This window comes from Oncorhynchus gorbuscha, linkage group LG14, assembly GCF_021184085.1.
Source record: "Oncorhynchus gorbuscha isolate QuinsamMale2020 ecotype Even-year linkage group LG14, OgorEven_v1.0, whole genome shotgun sequence".
Classification (NCBI taxonomy): Eukaryota; Metazoa; Chordata; class Actinopteri; order Salmoniformes; family Salmonidae; genus Oncorhynchus; species Oncorhynchus gorbuscha.
The window spans coordinates 1,784,588-1,803,040 of NC_060186.1; the positions used below are offsets into that span (position 1 = coordinate 1,784,588).

General features: G+C 40.0%; 2 protein-coding genes across 5 annotated transcripts in view; both read right to left on the reverse strand.

The window, feature by feature from the left end:
• Positions 1-18,453, reverse strand: part of LOC123995843 — a 105,416-nt gene that overhangs the window by 75,687 nt on the left and 11,276 nt on the right. The window contains exons 5-8 of the mRNA XM_046299525.1: positions 10,911-10,943; positions 10,567-10,701; positions 4,090-4,151; positions 3,217-3,365 (exon numbers count right to left, since the gene is read on the reverse strand). Coding sequence (XP_046155481.1) covers positions 3,217-3,365; positions 4,090-4,151; positions 10,567-10,701; positions 10,911-10,943 — 379 coding nt within the window. The remainder of the gene's footprint in view (positions 1-3,216; positions 3,366-4,089; positions 4,152-10,566; positions 10,702-10,910; positions 10,944-18,453) is intronic.
• On the reverse strand, positions 6,616-10,042 carry LOC123995966 (globoside alpha-1,3-N-acetylgalactosaminyltransferase 1-like). 4 transcript variants are annotated; one of them, XR_006831928.1, is made up of 2 exons: positions 7,447-10,042; positions 6,616-7,402 (listed from the first exon to the last, which is right to left on the reverse strand). XR_006831928.1 is itself a non-coding variant. In XM_046299616.1 (2 exons), exons 1-2 carry the CDS (start codon positions 8,532-8,534, stop codon positions 7,519-7,521), a joined length of 930 nt encoding a protein of 309 aa, XP_046155572.1. In that variant the 5' UTR covers positions 8,535-10,042; the 3' UTR covers positions 6,616-7,518. The 4 variants fall into 4 exon arrangements, 1 of the variants encoding a protein (XP_046155572.1); XR_006831929.1 differs by having other exon boundaries at positions 6,616-7,281; positions 7,409-10,042; XR_006831927.1 differs by having other exon boundaries at positions 6,616-6,941; positions 7,118-10,042.

Consider the following 18,453-nt stretch of genomic DNA (forward strand, 5'->3'; position numbering starts at 1 on the left):
CTATCTAGAACAGTCTACTATCTACTATCTAGAACAGTCTACTATCCACTATCTAGAACAGTCTACTATCTAGAACAGTCTACTATCTACTATCTAGAACAGTCTAACAGTCTACTATCCACTATCTAGAACATTATACTATCTACTATCTAGAACATTCTACTATCTACTATCTAGAACAGTCTACTATCTACTATCTAGAACAGTCTACTATCTATCATCTAGAACAGTCGACTATCTACTATCTAGAACAGTCTACTATCTGATGTTTCTAGAACAGTCTACTATCTACTATCTAGAAATGTCTACTATCTATTATGTAGAACAGTCTACTATCTATTATCTTGAACAGTCTACTATCTGCTATCTAGAACAGTCTTCTATAAAAGCAGATCTACTATATATTATCTAGAACAGTCTACTATCCACTATCTAGAACAGTCTGTTCTAGAACAGTCTATCTTCTAGAACAGTCTACCATCCAAATTAGAACAGTTAATGCATAATGCTAAGCAGTCTTATATAGAACAGTCTACTATCTATTATCTAGAACAGTTAATCCACCAGTAGGAAGTCTACTATCCACTATCTAGAACAGTCTACTATGGTGTTATCTTGAACAGTCTACTATCTACTATCTAAACAGTCTACTATCTATCATCTAGAAAGTCTACTATCTACTATCTATTATCTAGAACAGTCTACTATCTGCTATCTAGAACAGTCTACTATCTGCATCTAGAACAGTCTACATTAAACTGTTCTAGGTAGTTAATTCCACTAGTAGGACAGTTAGCTACTATTAGAACAGTTCTATCTAGTTAATTCAACTATCTAGAACAGTCTACATTAAACTAGTCTAGAACAGTTACTATCCGCAGTAGGAAGTCTACTATCCACTATCTAGTAGTTAATTCACCAGTAGGACATTATAGCTATCATTAAACTAGTCTACTATGGTAGTTAATTCAACAGTAGGAAGTAGCTACTATCTACATTAAACTAGTCTATCTAGAACAGTCTACTATCTAGTTAATTCAACAGTAGGATGTTAGTTACATTAAACTAGTTCTATGGTAGTTAATTCAACAGTAGGAAGTTAGCTACATTAAACTAGTTCTATGGTAGTTAATTCAACAGTAGGAAGTTAGCTACATTAAACTCTATGGTAGTTAACAGTCTAGGATCTTAGCTACATTAGAACAGTCTACTATCTAGTTAATTCAACAGTAGGACAGTTAGCTACATTAAACTATCTATGAACAGTTAATTCAACAGTAGGAATTTAGTCTACATTAAACAGTCTATGGTAGTTAATTCAACAGTAGGAACAGCTACATTAAACTAGTTCTATATAGAATTCAACAGTAGGAAACAGTTAGCTATCCACTATTAAATTAATTGATGCAGTTATCAAAACAGCTGTATTGTTTGCTATCTAGAACAGTTTTTCCACTCTAGAACAGATTTAATAGCCAGTAGACTAAACATGTCTACTATGAACAGTCTACTAAATCTAGAACAGTCTACTATGTTTTTGTCAAAGCTACAGGGAAAGTGGTCAAAATAGCTGATAGCTGATTCGTATCAAAATCACATTGTTTACTATCTTTACTGTTGGAAGTCAGATTTAAAATGGGAGATTTAAATAAAAGGAGATTTAGAATAGATATCCACGTAAAGAGGAAGTCTATATGCTATCTAGAACAGTCCTACTAAAAGGCCAGTTTATTTAGAACCTAGTATCCAAAGAACTGAGAGGTTTTCTAGGAGGACAAAAAGCTTAATAGTTTAAAAACAATTCCAGACCTACACACATTCAACACGTTTCACAAGTGTCATTAATGATCAGACAGCTGTCATCTATCTAGAACAGTCTACTCTTCTAAATAGAACAGTCTACTATCTAGTGCTAGCTTTCAGTCTACAAGGAGCTGCACATGTAACTACTATATAGCATTAGTCTACTTATACTATCAAGGCAATGGGCCAAGACATTCCTACCTCTAGATTTCTTCAGACTTGGTAATGATGCTAAATCAGTCTACTATCTATCTAAAAGAAAATGAAATAAGAAATACATGAATGTAATTGAGTGTTAATATGGTCTCTGTATAAAACAGTGTCCAGATACAAGACAGTGTTAGACCTGCTACCTTGTCTCCATAGAACACACTAGAACCTCAGCTCTCCACAGGACACGTCATTCCAGCCCTGCCCACCTGTTGTCAAGACAAATCACACTTCAGTTATTTCAATGTGCTCAGAAAACCAGTGTGTGTTGTGTGTGTGTGTGTTGTGTGTGTGTGTGTGCTGTGCGTGCGTGCGTGTATGCAACCAATGTGTGTGTTATTTTGTGTCATGTTGTTGTGTGTGTGACTGTGTGACCTTGTGTGTGTGTGTCTGTGTGTGCTGTGTGTGTGTGTATGTGAAGGATGTGTTCTCCATAAAAGTTCTCCCCCTGTCCAGAGTTACTGGGCTCATCCTCCTCCCAGTAGAAACTGTCAACAGCTGAGCCGTCACTCCACAGCCACATCCCCTCCTTATCACAGAAACACATTGATTGATGGATTGAAACCACTTCATTGTTTTTAAACAGAAAGTATGTTGAGCTTTTGCCTCTGGAAACTGTAGACATTTGACAGACTGGTTGACAGTCTGACTGACAGAACATTCTGAATTATTGACCCCATGGTACATGAGCTGCATCAGTAGCCTTATCCAGACCGGCTGGTCTGTGTAGTTAATCCTGACCAGATCCTGGACAAACACCTGTTGACCAGGGCTGTGAACCGACACCAGGTTCCCTCTGTGCTGGGAGCAGTATAACCAGTAGGAACAGTCAGAGAACACTGTGTTCTAGCCCGCTGAGTTAAAGCCCTGGCATTACCTAGATCATTAAACAGTTCTAGAAATGGTTAATTTCCTGAATTAAATTAAATAGTCTTGAAGTATATCAATGGTTGTGAAATAGTAATAGTGTACAGCAGCAGTACTAGTGGTAGTTAATTCACAGAAGTAAGTACTAGTAGTAGTAATAGTTTTAATTTAACAGTAGATTTAGTAAAGTATACAATTGTATGGTAGAATTCAAAGTAGGATTTTAGCTTCATTCTCTTACCATAGTCCTAAATCAATTCCTAACCAACTAGGACTACAGCAACAGAAAACAAGTTGACCTTTAGTTTCTCAGTCTCTCCCAATTACAAGCGTTACCTCTGCAGTGGCCCAGGTGGCCCAGACGGGGTAGAAGGAGAAGCAGCGATGCTCATTCTGATGCCACCCGGCTGGGCATGGTGACTGGGAGTCCACCCCTTCCACCTCCTCCTCTGTAGTGTTCACCACCCCCGGGGCAGCATCCAGCCCTGGAACAACAACACACACCGACAGTATGTACTGTTCAAGAGCTGTGCTTGACTTAGTTTACCTGGTACATTGGAAGAAATTAATGGAATAATCCCAAAAGTGCAAACTAAGCTAGATCAAGTAGCACCTCAAATACTTTATAGCATCTAGAGTTGGGTTTGACTAGATACAATGCTATTTTACTGTAAACAAATTGACAACAGACTTTCAGCAGGCTTCAACATGCATAGCGTTAACACAGATGGTTGATGATTGGCTGAGTGAAATTGATGATAAAAAGATTGTCTGAGTTGTTTTGTTAGACTTGAATGCAGCTTTTGACATTATCAATCGAAGTCTATGTTTTATACCTCAAAGCTCCTATAATGTGGATAAAGAGTTACCTGTTTAAATAAATAACTATTTGTACGTAAGAATTTGTTCTTAATTACAGACCTGCCTAGTTAAATAAAGGATAAGAATATGTTCTTAACAGACCTGCCTAGTTAAATAAAGGATAAGAATTTGTTCTTAACAGACCTGCCTAGTTAAATAAAGGATAAGAATTTGTTCTTAACAGACCTGCCTAGTTAAATAAAGGATAAGAATTTGTTCTTAACTGACCTGCCTATTTATATACAGGTTAAATAAAGATTTGTTTTAACAGAACACAGAGGGTTTTCTTATCAATCATTTGAACTGTTTACACAAACACACCGTCTGTTTTTCAAGTTTCATATTCACCTGTTGCGAGGTGCAGAGCCATCACAACACAACAAAGCAGCAGAGACATTCTGCCAACCGATCTACAGAGGAAACAATGATATTACATTACATAACAACTTAACTCTACATTTAATAACCTCTAATAGTGTTAAAGGGATCCTGGATACCATTTTAATGACTCCGTGTGCACTAGGAAGGAAGGTAGTGGTTGTTTCACGAACATCAGCACAATGACTGGAAGTCTACAGGTATGGTAGCATTGCTAATACACCTGTAGACTTCCAGTCATTGAACTAGAATTGTACATTATGAATTTAACATAATTTATTTTAAAATGACATCGCATAACATGACGAAACGTAACACAAATTAACTTTTAACTGACATAAGTTAACATGACACAACAGAGCAGCTCCATCTGTAACGAAGCACATTACCTGGACATGAATCAGAGAATGCTGAGAGTAACACAGTGACAGTAGTAGTAGTAGCTTGGTCTTGGTAGAGTAGCTCATAATCAGAGAATGTTGAGAGTACCGGAGCTGGCTAGTAACACAGTGACAGTAGTAGTAGTAGCTTGGTCTTGGTAATGTAGCTCAGAATCAGAGTGTTGAGAGTACCTGAGCTGGCTAGTAACACAGTGACAGTAGTAGTAGTAGCTTGGTCTTGGTAATGTAGCTCAGAATCAGAGAGTGTTGAGAGTACCTGAGCTGGCTAATGCTTCCTTATTAGTCACTGTTGAGGAGTGAGGAGTGAAATGAGATGATGTGAGGAGAAGAGATGAGAAATGATGAGGTACTGCAGAACAGCAACCAGCCCATATCCCCCTCTCTACACTAGTGGGTGTGTCCTAAAAGCCTAAAAGCCTCCGCCCTGCCCACTCTCATTATCAGTCAGACTAGAATCACATCAACAACCTGCTAGTTCTAGCAACACATCTAACAACACATCACAAACAGTCTCTCTGTTATCTCAGCTCACTGAGGGACAGTCAGAGAACACCCACCCGCTGAGCGCGCCCTGCAGGTACCTCACTGGCCATCCCCAATGCCAACACCTCCTTTGACCGCATTTCCTTTCAGTTCTCTGCTGCCAATGACTGACACAAATTGCACACAAAAAAAACTTTAATCAGCAGCTATCTGATCAGCTTACCGATCACTGTCGCTGTACATAGCCCATCTATAAACAGCCCATCCAACTACCTACCTACCTCATCCCCATATCCTCATCCTCATCACCTGAAACCCCACCTCTTTAAGGAATACCTAGGATAGGATAAGTAATCCTTCTCACCCCCCCCCCTTTAAGATTTAGATGCACTATTGTAAAGTGACTGTTCTACTGGATGTCATAAGGTGAATGCACCAATTTGTAAGTCGCTCTGGATAAGAGCGTCTGCTAAACGACTTAAATGTAAATGTAAATATTGTTTTTATTAACTTTTTTGCTCTTTTGCACACCAGTATTTCTACTTTTACGTCATAATCTCCACATCTATCTCTCCAGTGTTTATTTGCTAAATTGTAATTACTTTGCTACTATGGCCTATTTATTTATTTGCCTCCTTACTCCATTTTTCTATTGTGTTATTGACAGTACATGTGTTTATCCCATGTTTAACTGTGTTGTTGATCTGCTTTGTTTTAACTTGGCCAGGTGGCAGTTGTAACTGTCCTTCCTGGTTAAATAAGGTCCTTCCTGATCCAAGCCCCTGCCTTTTTTAAAGGCAACTTTGACTCACAGATGCATATCTGTATTTCCAGTCATGTGAAATCAACAGATCAGTGCCTGGTGAATGTATTTCCATTGACTGGTTTCCTTATAAGAACTGTAGCTCAGTAAAAATCTATTTACATTGTTGCATGTTGAGTTGATATTGTTTGTTGAATGTAGTTATAACTATTTGTTTTTCATATTATAATCTTGTGTATATAATTCGTTTTCAAGTATTTTCAATTTGAACTTGTAATCCTCAACCATTTTAAATGGATTATATAAACATGTGGTTGTATTGTGGTTTTAAATGGTCAAATCTAATCCCCTAGTGGGTCACTGAACACACCTTCCATGTCATTATTTTCCATTGAACCCATAGCCCCTCGTTGATTATCTCTTACATAACATCGATTAGATGGTACAACCTGAACTGATAGATTTCCCCTTTTGCCTTGTCATTGGCAGGATGTTTTTACACAAGGAAGTGAATCCTCCATATTACCTTTTTTTTTTAAGCTATTTTTCTTTGTTTGTGTTTGTTTTCATACAGTTTACAGTATATGTCTCGTGGTTAGGGGTTGTTTCTGGAAAGGAATAGCAGCTCCACTGTGACATTATGCTGAAGTTTTTCTTCATGGAAGTTCAGTCCACCACTGTGTCTTGTCTGGTCTACACATCTATAGGTGGAATCCATGCAACATTCCCTATTTCTCCATCACTAAACCACTGGTTTGTTACTCATACACCGCATATCGTCGTCACAGGGGAGACGTTGTTTTTAGTTAGGCTGTGGAAAATATAACTAGTGAAGTAACAAACATTCTGAAAGTGGTGAAATATTTATTTCAAGAAAAATACACATCATCGTAATATTTTTTTAAACATAATATTCATTGAGATTGTTCCCAGTAATCAACATACAGTAGATAGACTACAGAATAGAGGATGAATAAGGTAATAAAACAAAATATTTATTTTCCCATAAATGAAGAACGTTATTATCCAAAAACTACAACAGTGACTGATATACAGTACATTTAAAATAGTAGTTTTATGTCAGTGTATATATTTCACCAACAGAAAATGAATGGGGCCGGACAGCTGTATATCCAATGTGAGATTTTATACCTTTTCCGAATCTTAACCCAAACCTCAGTGAAGCTATACCTCAACTTAACCTAACATTAACCCAAACCTCAGTGAAGCTATACCTCAACTTAACCTAACATTAACCCAAACCTCAGTGAAGCTATACCTCAACTTAATCTAACATTAACCCAAACCTCAGTGAAGCTATACCTCAACTTATCCTAACCTTAACCCAAACCTCAGTGAAGCTATACCTCAACTTAACCTAACATTAACCCAAACCTCAGTGAAGCTATACCTCAACTTAACCTAACATTAACCCAAACCTCAGTGAAGCTATACCTCAACTTAACTTAACCTAACATTAACCCAAACCTCAGTGAAGCTATACCTCAACTTAACCTAACATTAACCCAAACCTCAGTGAAGCTATACCTCAACTTAACCTAACATTAACCCAAACCTCAGTGAAGCTATACCTCAACTTAACCTAACATTAACCCAAACCTCAGTGAAGCTATACCTCAACTTAACCTAACATTAACCCAAACCTCAGTGAAGCTATACCTCAACTTATCCTAACCTTAACCATAATGTATTAAGTTTTTCTTCTGTCGGTCGAATATCTAATTCCTAGTCCTATACATTGGGACGAATTTCAGCATAGTTTTTAATGACAGAAGAAAAGCGAATGATTTTGACCTCTATGGTATTGGTCTTCTTGTCATCCCACTGGTACTCTGGAGACAACAGCTTGCTGGGCTTGTTGTAAAGCAGGTACCTGTTGAGGTGACTCTCCTCCTGCCAGGCAGCCTCGATGGAATTCCTCGCGTCCTCTTCAAGCTGGTTCCGGCATACCTTTGTTAGTGTGTACACATCCTCCACGAATCCTCCAAACAGGGCCCCGGCATAGTAGTAATCTCCCTCATCCATGGGGATGTAGGCTGTCGAGGCTGGACGCCGTTCGTATGTGAATTGGTCACGGGTCGCCTGGTAGAACCATGGGTGAATCGCAGCAACCAGCCTGCCCAGAGACTCGGCTCCCCAGCGAGCGTGGAACTTGCTGTCCACGTCCAGACAGAAGACGTAGTCAGCCTCCCTGCTGATCTGACGTTCGATGGCTGTCTGGATGATCTCCATCCTCCGGGCCGATATCTCCTGCCAGCGGTTTGAACCTGGCACCTGGATCACACTTAAATGTCTCCCCTGAGACAGGTTCACTGAGGGAACATCGTCGGGACGATCTGTGAAAACGTAGTAGCGCACGTTGAAGTCGACCATGAAGTGCTTCTCTGCTGTCTCCAGGAAATCTCGGAGAAAGCGGACGTATCTGTCAGAATTTAAAGACACACAGGTAACTGTCAAAATATAGGAAACATCAACATAAAGCGTCTTAATAGAGAGTTGGGCCGCCACCTTGGTCCTCCACCAGCCATCTTGGTCCTCCACCAGCCATCTTGGGCCTCCACCAGCCATCTTGGTCCACCACCAGCAACCTTGGGCCACCACCAGCAACCTTGGGCCACCACCAGCAACCTTGGGCCACCACCAGCAACCTTGGGCCACCACCAGCAACCTTGGGCCACCACCAGCAACCTTGGGCCGCCACCAGCAACCTTGGGCCACCACCAGCAACCTTGGGCCACCACCAGCATCCTTGGGCCACCACCAGCAACCTTGGGCCGCCACCAGCATCCTTGGGCCTCCTTGGGCCTCCACCAGCCACCTTGGCCCTCCACCAGTCACCTTGGGGCACCACCAGCCACCTTGGGCCTCCACCAGCCACCTTGGGGAACCTCCAGCCACCTTGGGGAACCACCAGCCACCTTGGGGAACCACCAGCCACCTTGGGCCTCCACCAGTCACCTTGGGGCACCACCAGCCACCTTGGGCCTCCACCAGCCACCTTGGGGAACCACCAGCCACCTTGGGCCACCACCAGCCACCTTGGGCCACCACCAGCAACCTTGTGCCACCACAAGCAACCTTGGGCCACCACCAGCAACCTTGGGCCACCACCAGCAACCTTGGGCTACATTGGGCTACCACCAGCCACCAGAACAGCTCTAATACACCTTGGCAAAGCTTATACGAGTGTCTGCACCTCTATTGGAGGGATAATTTGGTGTATTGTTGATAGTTGTGGAAAACGCTGTCTCAGGTACTGCCTCATTTGGATTGAGATCTGGTGACTGGCATATGGTTTACATCATTTTCATGCTCATCAAACCATTTAGTGACCACTTGTGCCCTGTAAATGGGGGCATTGTTGTTCTGGGTGATTAGCCATGGTAGCAAAAAGAATGACTGAAATAATGGTCAGCCCAGCCTTTTTATACATGACAGAGGAGCATGATGGGATGTTAATTGCTTAATGAACTCAGAAACCACAACCTGTATGGAAGCACCTGCATTCAATATACTTTGTATCCCTCATTTACTAGTGTTTTCCATTATTTTGTCAGTTACCTGTACAATACATAAGGGTTTAAGGTGCCTTGCTCAATGGCACAACGGCAGTATCAGGAACCTGCGATTCTGATGCCAGAAACACTCTGTAACTGTATGGTCATTCCCATAGGACTGTGGAGGACATACTTAACCGTTTCCGACCAGAAACCGTTTCTACCAGAAAATAAACAAAGTATTATTTAAATCTTAGTTATTCAAATCTTAGCCGAGCTGTGAATCATGACATCATGATATTGTATTAACTGCCATGTGACATGAGCTTTGTACACTGAGTGTACAAAACATTAGCAACACCTGAGTTGCACCACCGAAGCGTTCCACAGGGATTCCCATGTTGACTCCAATGCTTCCCATAGCTGGTCATGTCCTCATACACTCTACTAGGTGCTGAAAGCGTTCCACAGGGATTCCCATGTTGACTCCAATGCTTCCCATAGCTGGTCATGTCCTCATACACTCTACTGGGTGCTGAAAGCTTTCCACAGGGATTCCCATGTTGACTCCAATGTTTCCCATAGCTGGTCATGTCCTCATACACTCTACTAGGTGCTGAAAGCTTTCCACAGGGATTCCCATGTTGACTCCAATGCTTCCCATAGCTGGTCATGTCCTCATACACTCTACTAGGTGCTGAAAGCTTTCCACAGGGATTCCCATGTTGACTCCAATGCTTCCCATAGCTGGTCATTTCCTCATACACTCTACTAGGTGCTGAAAGCTAGCTGGTCATTTCCTCATACACTCTACTAGGTGCTGAAAGCTTTCCACAGGGATTCCCATGTTGACTCCAATGCTTCCCATAGCTGGTCCTGTCCTCATACACTCTACTAGGTGCTGAAAGCTTTCCACAGGGATTCCCATGTTGACTCCAATGCTTCCCATAGCTGGTCCTGTCCTCATACACAGTGTTGTTTTTGTCTTGCCCATTCACCATTGGAATGTCACACAACCACAATCCATGTCTTAAATGTGTCGAGGCTTAACCAATCCTTCTTTAACCTGTCTCCTCCCCTTCCTCTACACTGATTGAATTGGATTTAACAAGTGACATCAATAAGGGATCATAGCTTTCACCTGGATTCACCTGGTCAGTCTGTTATGGAGAAAGCAAGTGTTCGTAATGTTTGTACACTCAGTGTAGTTTCAGTGTTTATAAAAATATTGACAGTTTAATTTCCCTTTTTGAATATTTGGGAAAGGTCGTAGGCTGCTCACTTTCCAACGGCAAACACTGTGGTTGCTATGGTGAGGTTCATGGACTTGTAGATTGTGTCGACGAGGTCAGGGTCAAAGGTTCCTTCCCAGACGATGGGTGCCAACCACGGGGTGACTGCCACCACATCAGTACGACTAAAGAAACAAAACAAGATCAAGTCGGACTGTGTTGTACTGATTATGATCTCAATGTTTACCGATATACAGATCATGCCTGACTGTGTTGTTCTGATTTTGTATTATGCAATTTAAGGTCCATGAAAAGACGTATGGTATACAAAGCTACACACTAATGTGAAAGATAACAATGAGATGTAACTGACTAATGTAACAACACTACTCACCCCACCAAGACACTGGGCTGCTTGTACAATAGCCTGGGAGAACAAAACGTGATTCATTAGTTAATTGCATCATTGTAACGAAGAGATGCTGTTATTACACTCTCATCAAAAGTTGCTAGAAAAAAATGATTGTTTTTTTATTGGTTCTTTGGGTAAGCCTTTATATAGCTATTTTTCGAACTGCTGAGGTTTGTGCTGGGGTTTTATGCTTGTATCGCCTTATCGTAATCTAAACACAATACCCTATAATGCGTGGGTTTTATGCTTGTATCGCTTTATCGTAATCTACACACAATACCCTATAATGAGTGGGTTTTATGCTTGTATCGCCTTATCGTAATCTACACACAATACCCTATAATGACGAAGCAAAAACAAGCTTTTAGAACTTTTTTCAAATGTATTAAAAATAAAAAATTGAAATATTGAAATTTACATAACTGTTCAGACCCTTTACTCAATGCTTTGTTGAACCCCCTTTGGCAACGATTACAGCCTTGAGTCTTCTTGGATATGACGCACACCTGTATTTGGGTAGTTTCTCCCATTCTTCTCTGCAGATCCTCTCAAGATCTGTCAGGTTGAATGGGGAGCGTCGCTGCACAGCTATTTGCAGAAATGTTCAATCAGGTTCAAGTCCGGGCTCTGGCCACTCAAGGACATTCAGAGACTTGTCCCAAGCAACTCCTGTGATGTCTTGGCTGTGTGCTTAGGGTCATTGTCCTGTTTGAAGGTGAACCTTCGCTCCAGTCTGAAGCCCCGATCAGGTTTTCGTCAAGGATCTCTCCGTACTTTGCTCTGTTAATCTAGTCTCCCAGTGCCTGTCGCTGAAAAACATCCCCACATCATGATGTTGCCACCACCATGCTTCACCGGAGGGATGGTTCCAGGTTTCGTCCAGACGTGAAGCTTAGCATTCAGGACAAAAAGTTCAATCTTGGTTTCATCAGACCAGGGAATCTTGTTTCTCATGGTCAGAGTTCTTTAGGTGCCTTTAGGCAAAGTCTAAGTGGGCAGTCATGTGCCTTTTACTGAGCAGTGGCTTCCATCTGTCCACTCTACCATAGAGACCCAATTGGTGGAGTGCTGCAGAGATGGTTGTCCATCTGGAAGGTTCTCCCATCCCCACAGAGGAACTCTGGAGCTCTGTCAGAGTGACCATCAGGTTTTTGGTCACTACCCTGATCAAGGCCCTTCTACGCCGATTGGTCAGTTTGGCCGGGCGGCTAGCTCTACAAAGAGTCTTGGTGGTTCCAAACGTCTCCCATTTAAGAATGATGGAGGTCACTGTGTTCTTGGGGACCTTCAATGCTGCAGAATCTTTTTGGTACCCTTCCCCAGATCCAATCCTGTCTCGGAGCTCTGTGGACAATTCCTTCGACCTCATGGCTTGGGTTTTGCTCTGACATGCACTGTCAACTGTGGGACCTTATATAGACAAGTGTGTGCCTTTCCAAATCATGTCCAATCAATTGAATTTACCACAGGTGGACCCCAATCAAGTTCCAGAAAACATCTCAAGGATGATCAATGGAAACAGGATGCACATGAGCTCAATTTCGAGTCTCATAGCAAAAGGTCTGACTAATTTTTATTTTTAATACATTTGCAAAAAGTTCTACAAACCTATTTTTGCCTTGTCATTATGTGGTATAGTGTATAGATTGATGAGAAACATTTTTTATTTAATCAATTTTAGAATAAGTCTGTAATGAAACAAAATGTGGAAAAAGTGAAGGGGTCTGAATACTTTCCAAATGCATCATGACAAATACAATCTTTTCTCATTGTGGTCAGTGAATGTCATGTTAGCCACTTAATCCTGTCAGTGATCAATTGATCATGTCATAATGTTATACCTGTTACCAGCATGTAAATAGATCACTTTATCCCCCAAAGTGTTGGAGGGAAAGTTGCAGAGGGCTTGGGGTTGAGGGGGCGGGATACCTTTTAGAAATGCCTTTTCAATCAAGGTGTAGTAGATCTCACTTCTTACCCTCCCCCCAACACAAGAACACAGGCCAACTACAAATGCCACCTCCATCCAGCAACTGCTAGCCCATCCCCTCTAGCACTCACGTCTGTAGCCATGAAATGCTTTGAAAGACTGGTCATGGCTCACATCAACGTCATCAACATCATCAACCCAGACACCCTGGACCTATTCCAATTCACATTCCACCCCAACTAAACTAAGGACCCTGCGATTAAATGCCTCACTCTCAAATTGGATACTGGACTTTGATGGGCTGCCCCCAGTTGGTGTTGTTAGGCAAAAACAAATCTGCCATGCTGACCCTCAACACGGGGGCCCCTCAAGGGTGTGTGCTTAGCCCACTCCTGTACTCCAACACCATCATTAAGTTTGCTGACGACACGAGCTTGTCTTGGAAACGGAGGACTTAGCATGTCCCCAAACACATCGACGTGTCTGTAGTGGTCGAGATCTTCCAATTCCTCGACGTTCACATCCCTAACGACCTACTATACAGCTGCACCATTGAAAGCATCTTGACCGGCTGTATCACCGCTTGCTACTGCTCGGCATCTGACCACAAGGTGCGTATTGTCCAGTACATCACTGGGGCCGAACTCCCTGTCATCCAGAATGTCTATACCAGGCGGTGTCAGAGGAAGGCCCTAAAAATGTCTGCACTTACCTTTTTCATGACTCGTCTGAAGTACAAGATGGGGAACTTTCAAACCAAGTTGAGTCGAGCTTTGGCTCTTTCCTTCCAGTAGATGTTGTCTCCAACTCATGCCCTTACATGTCTGCACTTACCTTTTTCATAGATATGTCTTTAATGTGTAGTTTCCGCATTGTCCCTTTATTGCCTTGTTAATTGCAGTATAGCCTCACACAGACAGTGTTTCCAATCGAAAACCCTACATTCCTTAGAAGTTGTAAATGTTTTCCTTTCATTGATGTTTGACATACACCACGTCCAGTGGGTGTTGTTTTTGACCACTCAAATGTTATTCTGCTTTTCAGTAGAACTCAATAGGAACAGAGATGGCACTTTCTCTTTCTGTACTGCCACTGTCAGTCAATGTGGAGTGCTAGATGAGATAAGCGACAGCTGAGATTTGAAGTCCCCTCCATTTAAGTTGTAGCATACACTATTTTAATTTTACCTTTATTTAACCAGGCAAGTCAGTTAAGAACATATTCTTATTTTCAATGACGGCCTGGGAACAGTGGGTTAACTGCCTGTTCAGGGGCAGAACGACAGATTTTGTACCTTGTCAGCTCGGGGGTTTGAACTCACAACCTTCCGGTTACTAGTCCAACGCTGCCGCCCCACTATGTTCTGAATGTAATGGAGGTAAGCGAGAGAGTTCATATGCACTAAAATTAAGCTGGAACATATAGAACATATTTTTGTTTATATAATACGTTTATATTTATTTATACATTTACACTTTAAATGTTGTAAATATATATTATATCATATATAATATTGGTAATAATATGTTATATATAATATATAATATTCATATTTATATTTATTTATTTCATATTTATATAAAACGTTTATAACAGTTCAAGGTTTTGTTTCATTTCTGCAGCTTTAATGTGTGGCTCCTCATTTTCCCTGTTTTTGTCTCATTGCTGCAGCCTCATTTATGGACAATGTTTCCAATAGAAGATTCAGTGACACTATCTGGATAGTCCAACTGTAGATGGTCTATACAGGCTCAACTAACTATCAACAAATGTTCAATTACTGTCAACTAACGCTAGCATATCAGCAGCGATGCAGCTGCCATTTTCTTAGTTTCTTGATAGTTTGAATAAATAAAATAAAATAAAAAATAAAATTGTGTTACAGAAAATTATAAATTATTTAAAAGTTCAAAATGTTTTTAATCATTTTTCCATCAAACCATTTCATGCACGTAAAGCTTACATGATGAAATTGGACAAAATGTGAGTGAGATTTCATTTTCAAACTGCAGCCAAGCATCATGATCATTTGTCCAGAATAAGACCCTTGATATTTATTAGAAAGGAGCATCACGCTCATCACATTGCACTTTCACCCCCCTGTGGAGTTCATCATCACTTATTTCATCCTAATAAGCTGCATGCTTTCCGGACAAGTCGTAGTGAGAGGACCACACGGCGTCATGTGACTCCAAGTTTACTTCAATATGATGGTTATTATATCAATTTTATATCGGTTTCCACTGACATTTCTTGAATAATTAATTTTACAGAGACAGAAAGATCCCACCTTGTTTTTACTCGCATAAAATAAGTTATATGGAAACCTGGTTAGTGTCACATTTGGTTATTGTGTTGGAGGCATTTCGTCAAAGTGAATGCACAGGCATATGAATAGTAAAGTCTGGTTTGAGTTGTCAAGAACATTTTAAATTGTTTACTTTATTTGATTCCCAATTGTATTTTGTACAGTATATTTATAGTAATCTATATGATTGATTTTTACATTATTCAAGCCTTAGAATAAAAAAATTACTGACTTTGTTGTGCGTACTAAGAATATAGCATGGTTTGGTAAGTTTTTAGTTAATAGTACCTAACTAAGTCAGTTTCCAAAAATGGTTTGAGTAAGAATTTGAGTTTCATTGAAGTTAATATTTTGAGTTGGGACAACTATTGCACTACTCAATGAAGTTGAGTAAAGATAAAGCATAGCAATTAAATATGCAGCAATTAAACATTATTTAAACATATTTTAAAGATATTTTAAAGATAAGTATGTAAAAAAATAGGGTTTGCATAAGTACAAGTAATTCAAAAAGATTTAGGTGTAACTTTTTACTTTTGAGTTTAACTAAAAACTTTGAGGTTTTTTTCTGTTTCTTAAAAACATTGGAGTTCACGGAGCTTACCTAAACATGGATTTAACTAAAAACGTTCAAGGTTTTTTTCTGTTTCTTAAAAACATTGGAGTTCACGGAGCTTACCTGAACATGGGGTGAGTTATTCTTATAAATCTGCTAGAGAACTAGTTTTGATTTAAGTATAGATTTTGTATTACTGAAGCCTTTAGCGAGAGGTCTAATGCTTTAGTATATAAATAGGCCCGTTAAATTTTTTCTGGCTTACCGTTCCACGTAAAATGTACTATTTTTTTGCTGTAATTATGTAATTAAAAAAACAAGTTGGTAGGCCATAAGGAAATAGGTGGGGTATGACTAACTGGGGTATGACTAAAGAGTTAATCAGGGTGATTTTTCCACAAATAGACAGATATTTTCCTTTCAGTTGTAGCAAGATCTCATCTATTTTTGTTAACTTTCTATTAAAATATATTGTAGTGAAAAAATGTCTTTCTTTCAGGATATTGTGGGTTAACTGCCTGTTCAGGGGCAGAATGACAGATTCCTACCTTGTCAGCTCGGGGATTCGAACTTGCAACCTTTCAGTTACTAGTCCAACGCTCTAACCACTAGACTACCCTGCCGCCCCAGACAAGATGTTTTATTTTCATGATATACTTATGAGTTATTTCTCATAAGAATGTATTTTGTTGTACTATAGTGGTGGCCATTTGCAGTTATTTGTTCTCTCTCAGGACTAAGTTGCTTGGGCCGCAGAGAGGGGAGAGGTCAAGGTGTCATCATGTGTAAACATATATTTTAATACATGTGAAGGGATGATTGATGGGGAACCAATTAACTCTTGGCTCCACTGTGTCTGTGTGCCAGTCACTCCCTACTTTTCCCATCGGGGAGAGGAGGATGGCAGTGTCTGGAACCATTCTATGTCCCCTCTCTTGTTGCCCTATCTTGACCTAGAGGCTCACTTTCCTCTCCGTGAGCTTGTCCAGAATTGGTTGTATTTAGGATGACAATTTGATATATATCATTGGGTGGGGGTAATGTCTTTCTTTGTGTAAGTTCCTAAGACCTGTGCTTTGTCATGTCGACTAGGGGGGAGGCTGGATCTTTGCTATAAAGGATCCCAGTTGCCATTATGTTGACAACTCTCAACTTTTCATTAGAGATACTGAACCGTTGAAAGTCAAAATGCTATTGCAAAAGCTTAATTATTATTAAAGGTGAAGATTAAGCATAACTCTGACTGGTGTGTGATTTGCTCTCTCATCATTTGGTAATTAAGGAAATTTCCACGACATTGTCTAGATACTCTATGTAGGGATCCAAATTGTGGATTCATAAGAAAAGATTCATCGTCAGTGGTTTTAAGCCCTGGATTTATAATCCCTTGATGTTATTGTTTGTTCTGATTTTGATGGATTTTGATGGCAAAAATAAATAGATATGCCAATAGTGGACAACCTTGTTTTACTCCTCTTGACAGTTTAACCTCTCTAGGGTATGTGGGATGCTAGCGTCCCATCTGGCCAACATCCAGGGAGATTGCAGAGCGCCTAATTCAAGTACAGAAATACTCATTATAAAAATTCAGAAAACAAAACATATTTTACATAGTACATTACACATGTACTTAAAGGCTTTAATTGTATCAAAAAAAATGCTTTACAGCGAAGCATGCCTTACTATTATGTGAGAACATAGCCCAGTTGACAAATTATTACAAACAGTAACCAGCCAAGCAGAAGCGTTACAAAACTCAGAAATAGAGATAAAATTAATCCCTTACCTTTGATGATCTTCATATGGTTGCACTCAGAAGACATTCATTTACTCTATAAATGTTCCTTTTGTTCGATAAAGTCTCTTTATATCCAAAAACCTCTGTTTTGTTTGCACGTTTTCTTTAGTAATCCACAGGCTCAAACGCAGTCAAAACAGGCAGACAAAAAATCCAAATTGAATCCGTAATGTTCACAGAAACATGTCAAACAATGTTTATATTCAATTCTCAGGTTGTTTTTAGCCTAAATGATCTATAATATTTAAACCGGACAATAACGTCGTCAATATAAAAGGTAAACAAGAAATGCACATGCGCCTGAAAAAGCTCGGTGAAACGTTAGGGTCCACTCAATCAGACTGGTCTTACTCCCTCATTTATAAGAATACAAGCCTGAAACATTTTCTAAAGACTGTTGACATCGAGTGGAAGGCATAGGAACTGCAAATTGAGTCCTAAATCAATGGATACTGTAATGGCATTGAATAGAAAACTACAAAACCCCCCCCAAAAAATTCCTGAATGGATTTTCCTCAGGTTTTTGCCTGCCAAATCAGTTCTGTTATACTCACAGACACTATTTTAATAACAGTTTTGGAAACTTTATCGTGTTTTCTATCCAAATCTACCAGTTATATGCATATCATATCTTCTGGGCCCGAGTATCAGGCTGTTTCATTTGGGCATGCTTGTCATCCAAAATTCCGAATGCTGCCCCCTACCCTAGAGAAGTTAATACTTCCTGAGAAGTAGCCATTATTTACTATTTTCCACCTGGGTTCACTATAACATAACTTTAACCTATTGTATTAGAGATTCTCCAAAATTGAAATATTCCAGGCATTTATATTTAAATTACAGACGTACTTAATCAAAAGCCATTTCAAAGTCAGCTATGACTTTCATAGCATTCTGTTGTATTCAGTACTTGTCTTACATGATCTCCAATGT

Coding starts and splice junctions, on each gene's coding strand:
- LOC123995966 (XM_046299616.1), bottom strand. CDS start 8,534: ATGCTGGTGGTGGCCCAAGGTTGCTGGTGGTGGCCCAAGGTTGCTGGT. Junction 8,210..8,295: donor ATGGCTGGTGGAGGACCAAG/GTGGCGGCCCAA, acceptor AAATTCTGACAG/ATACGTCCGCTTTCTCCGAG.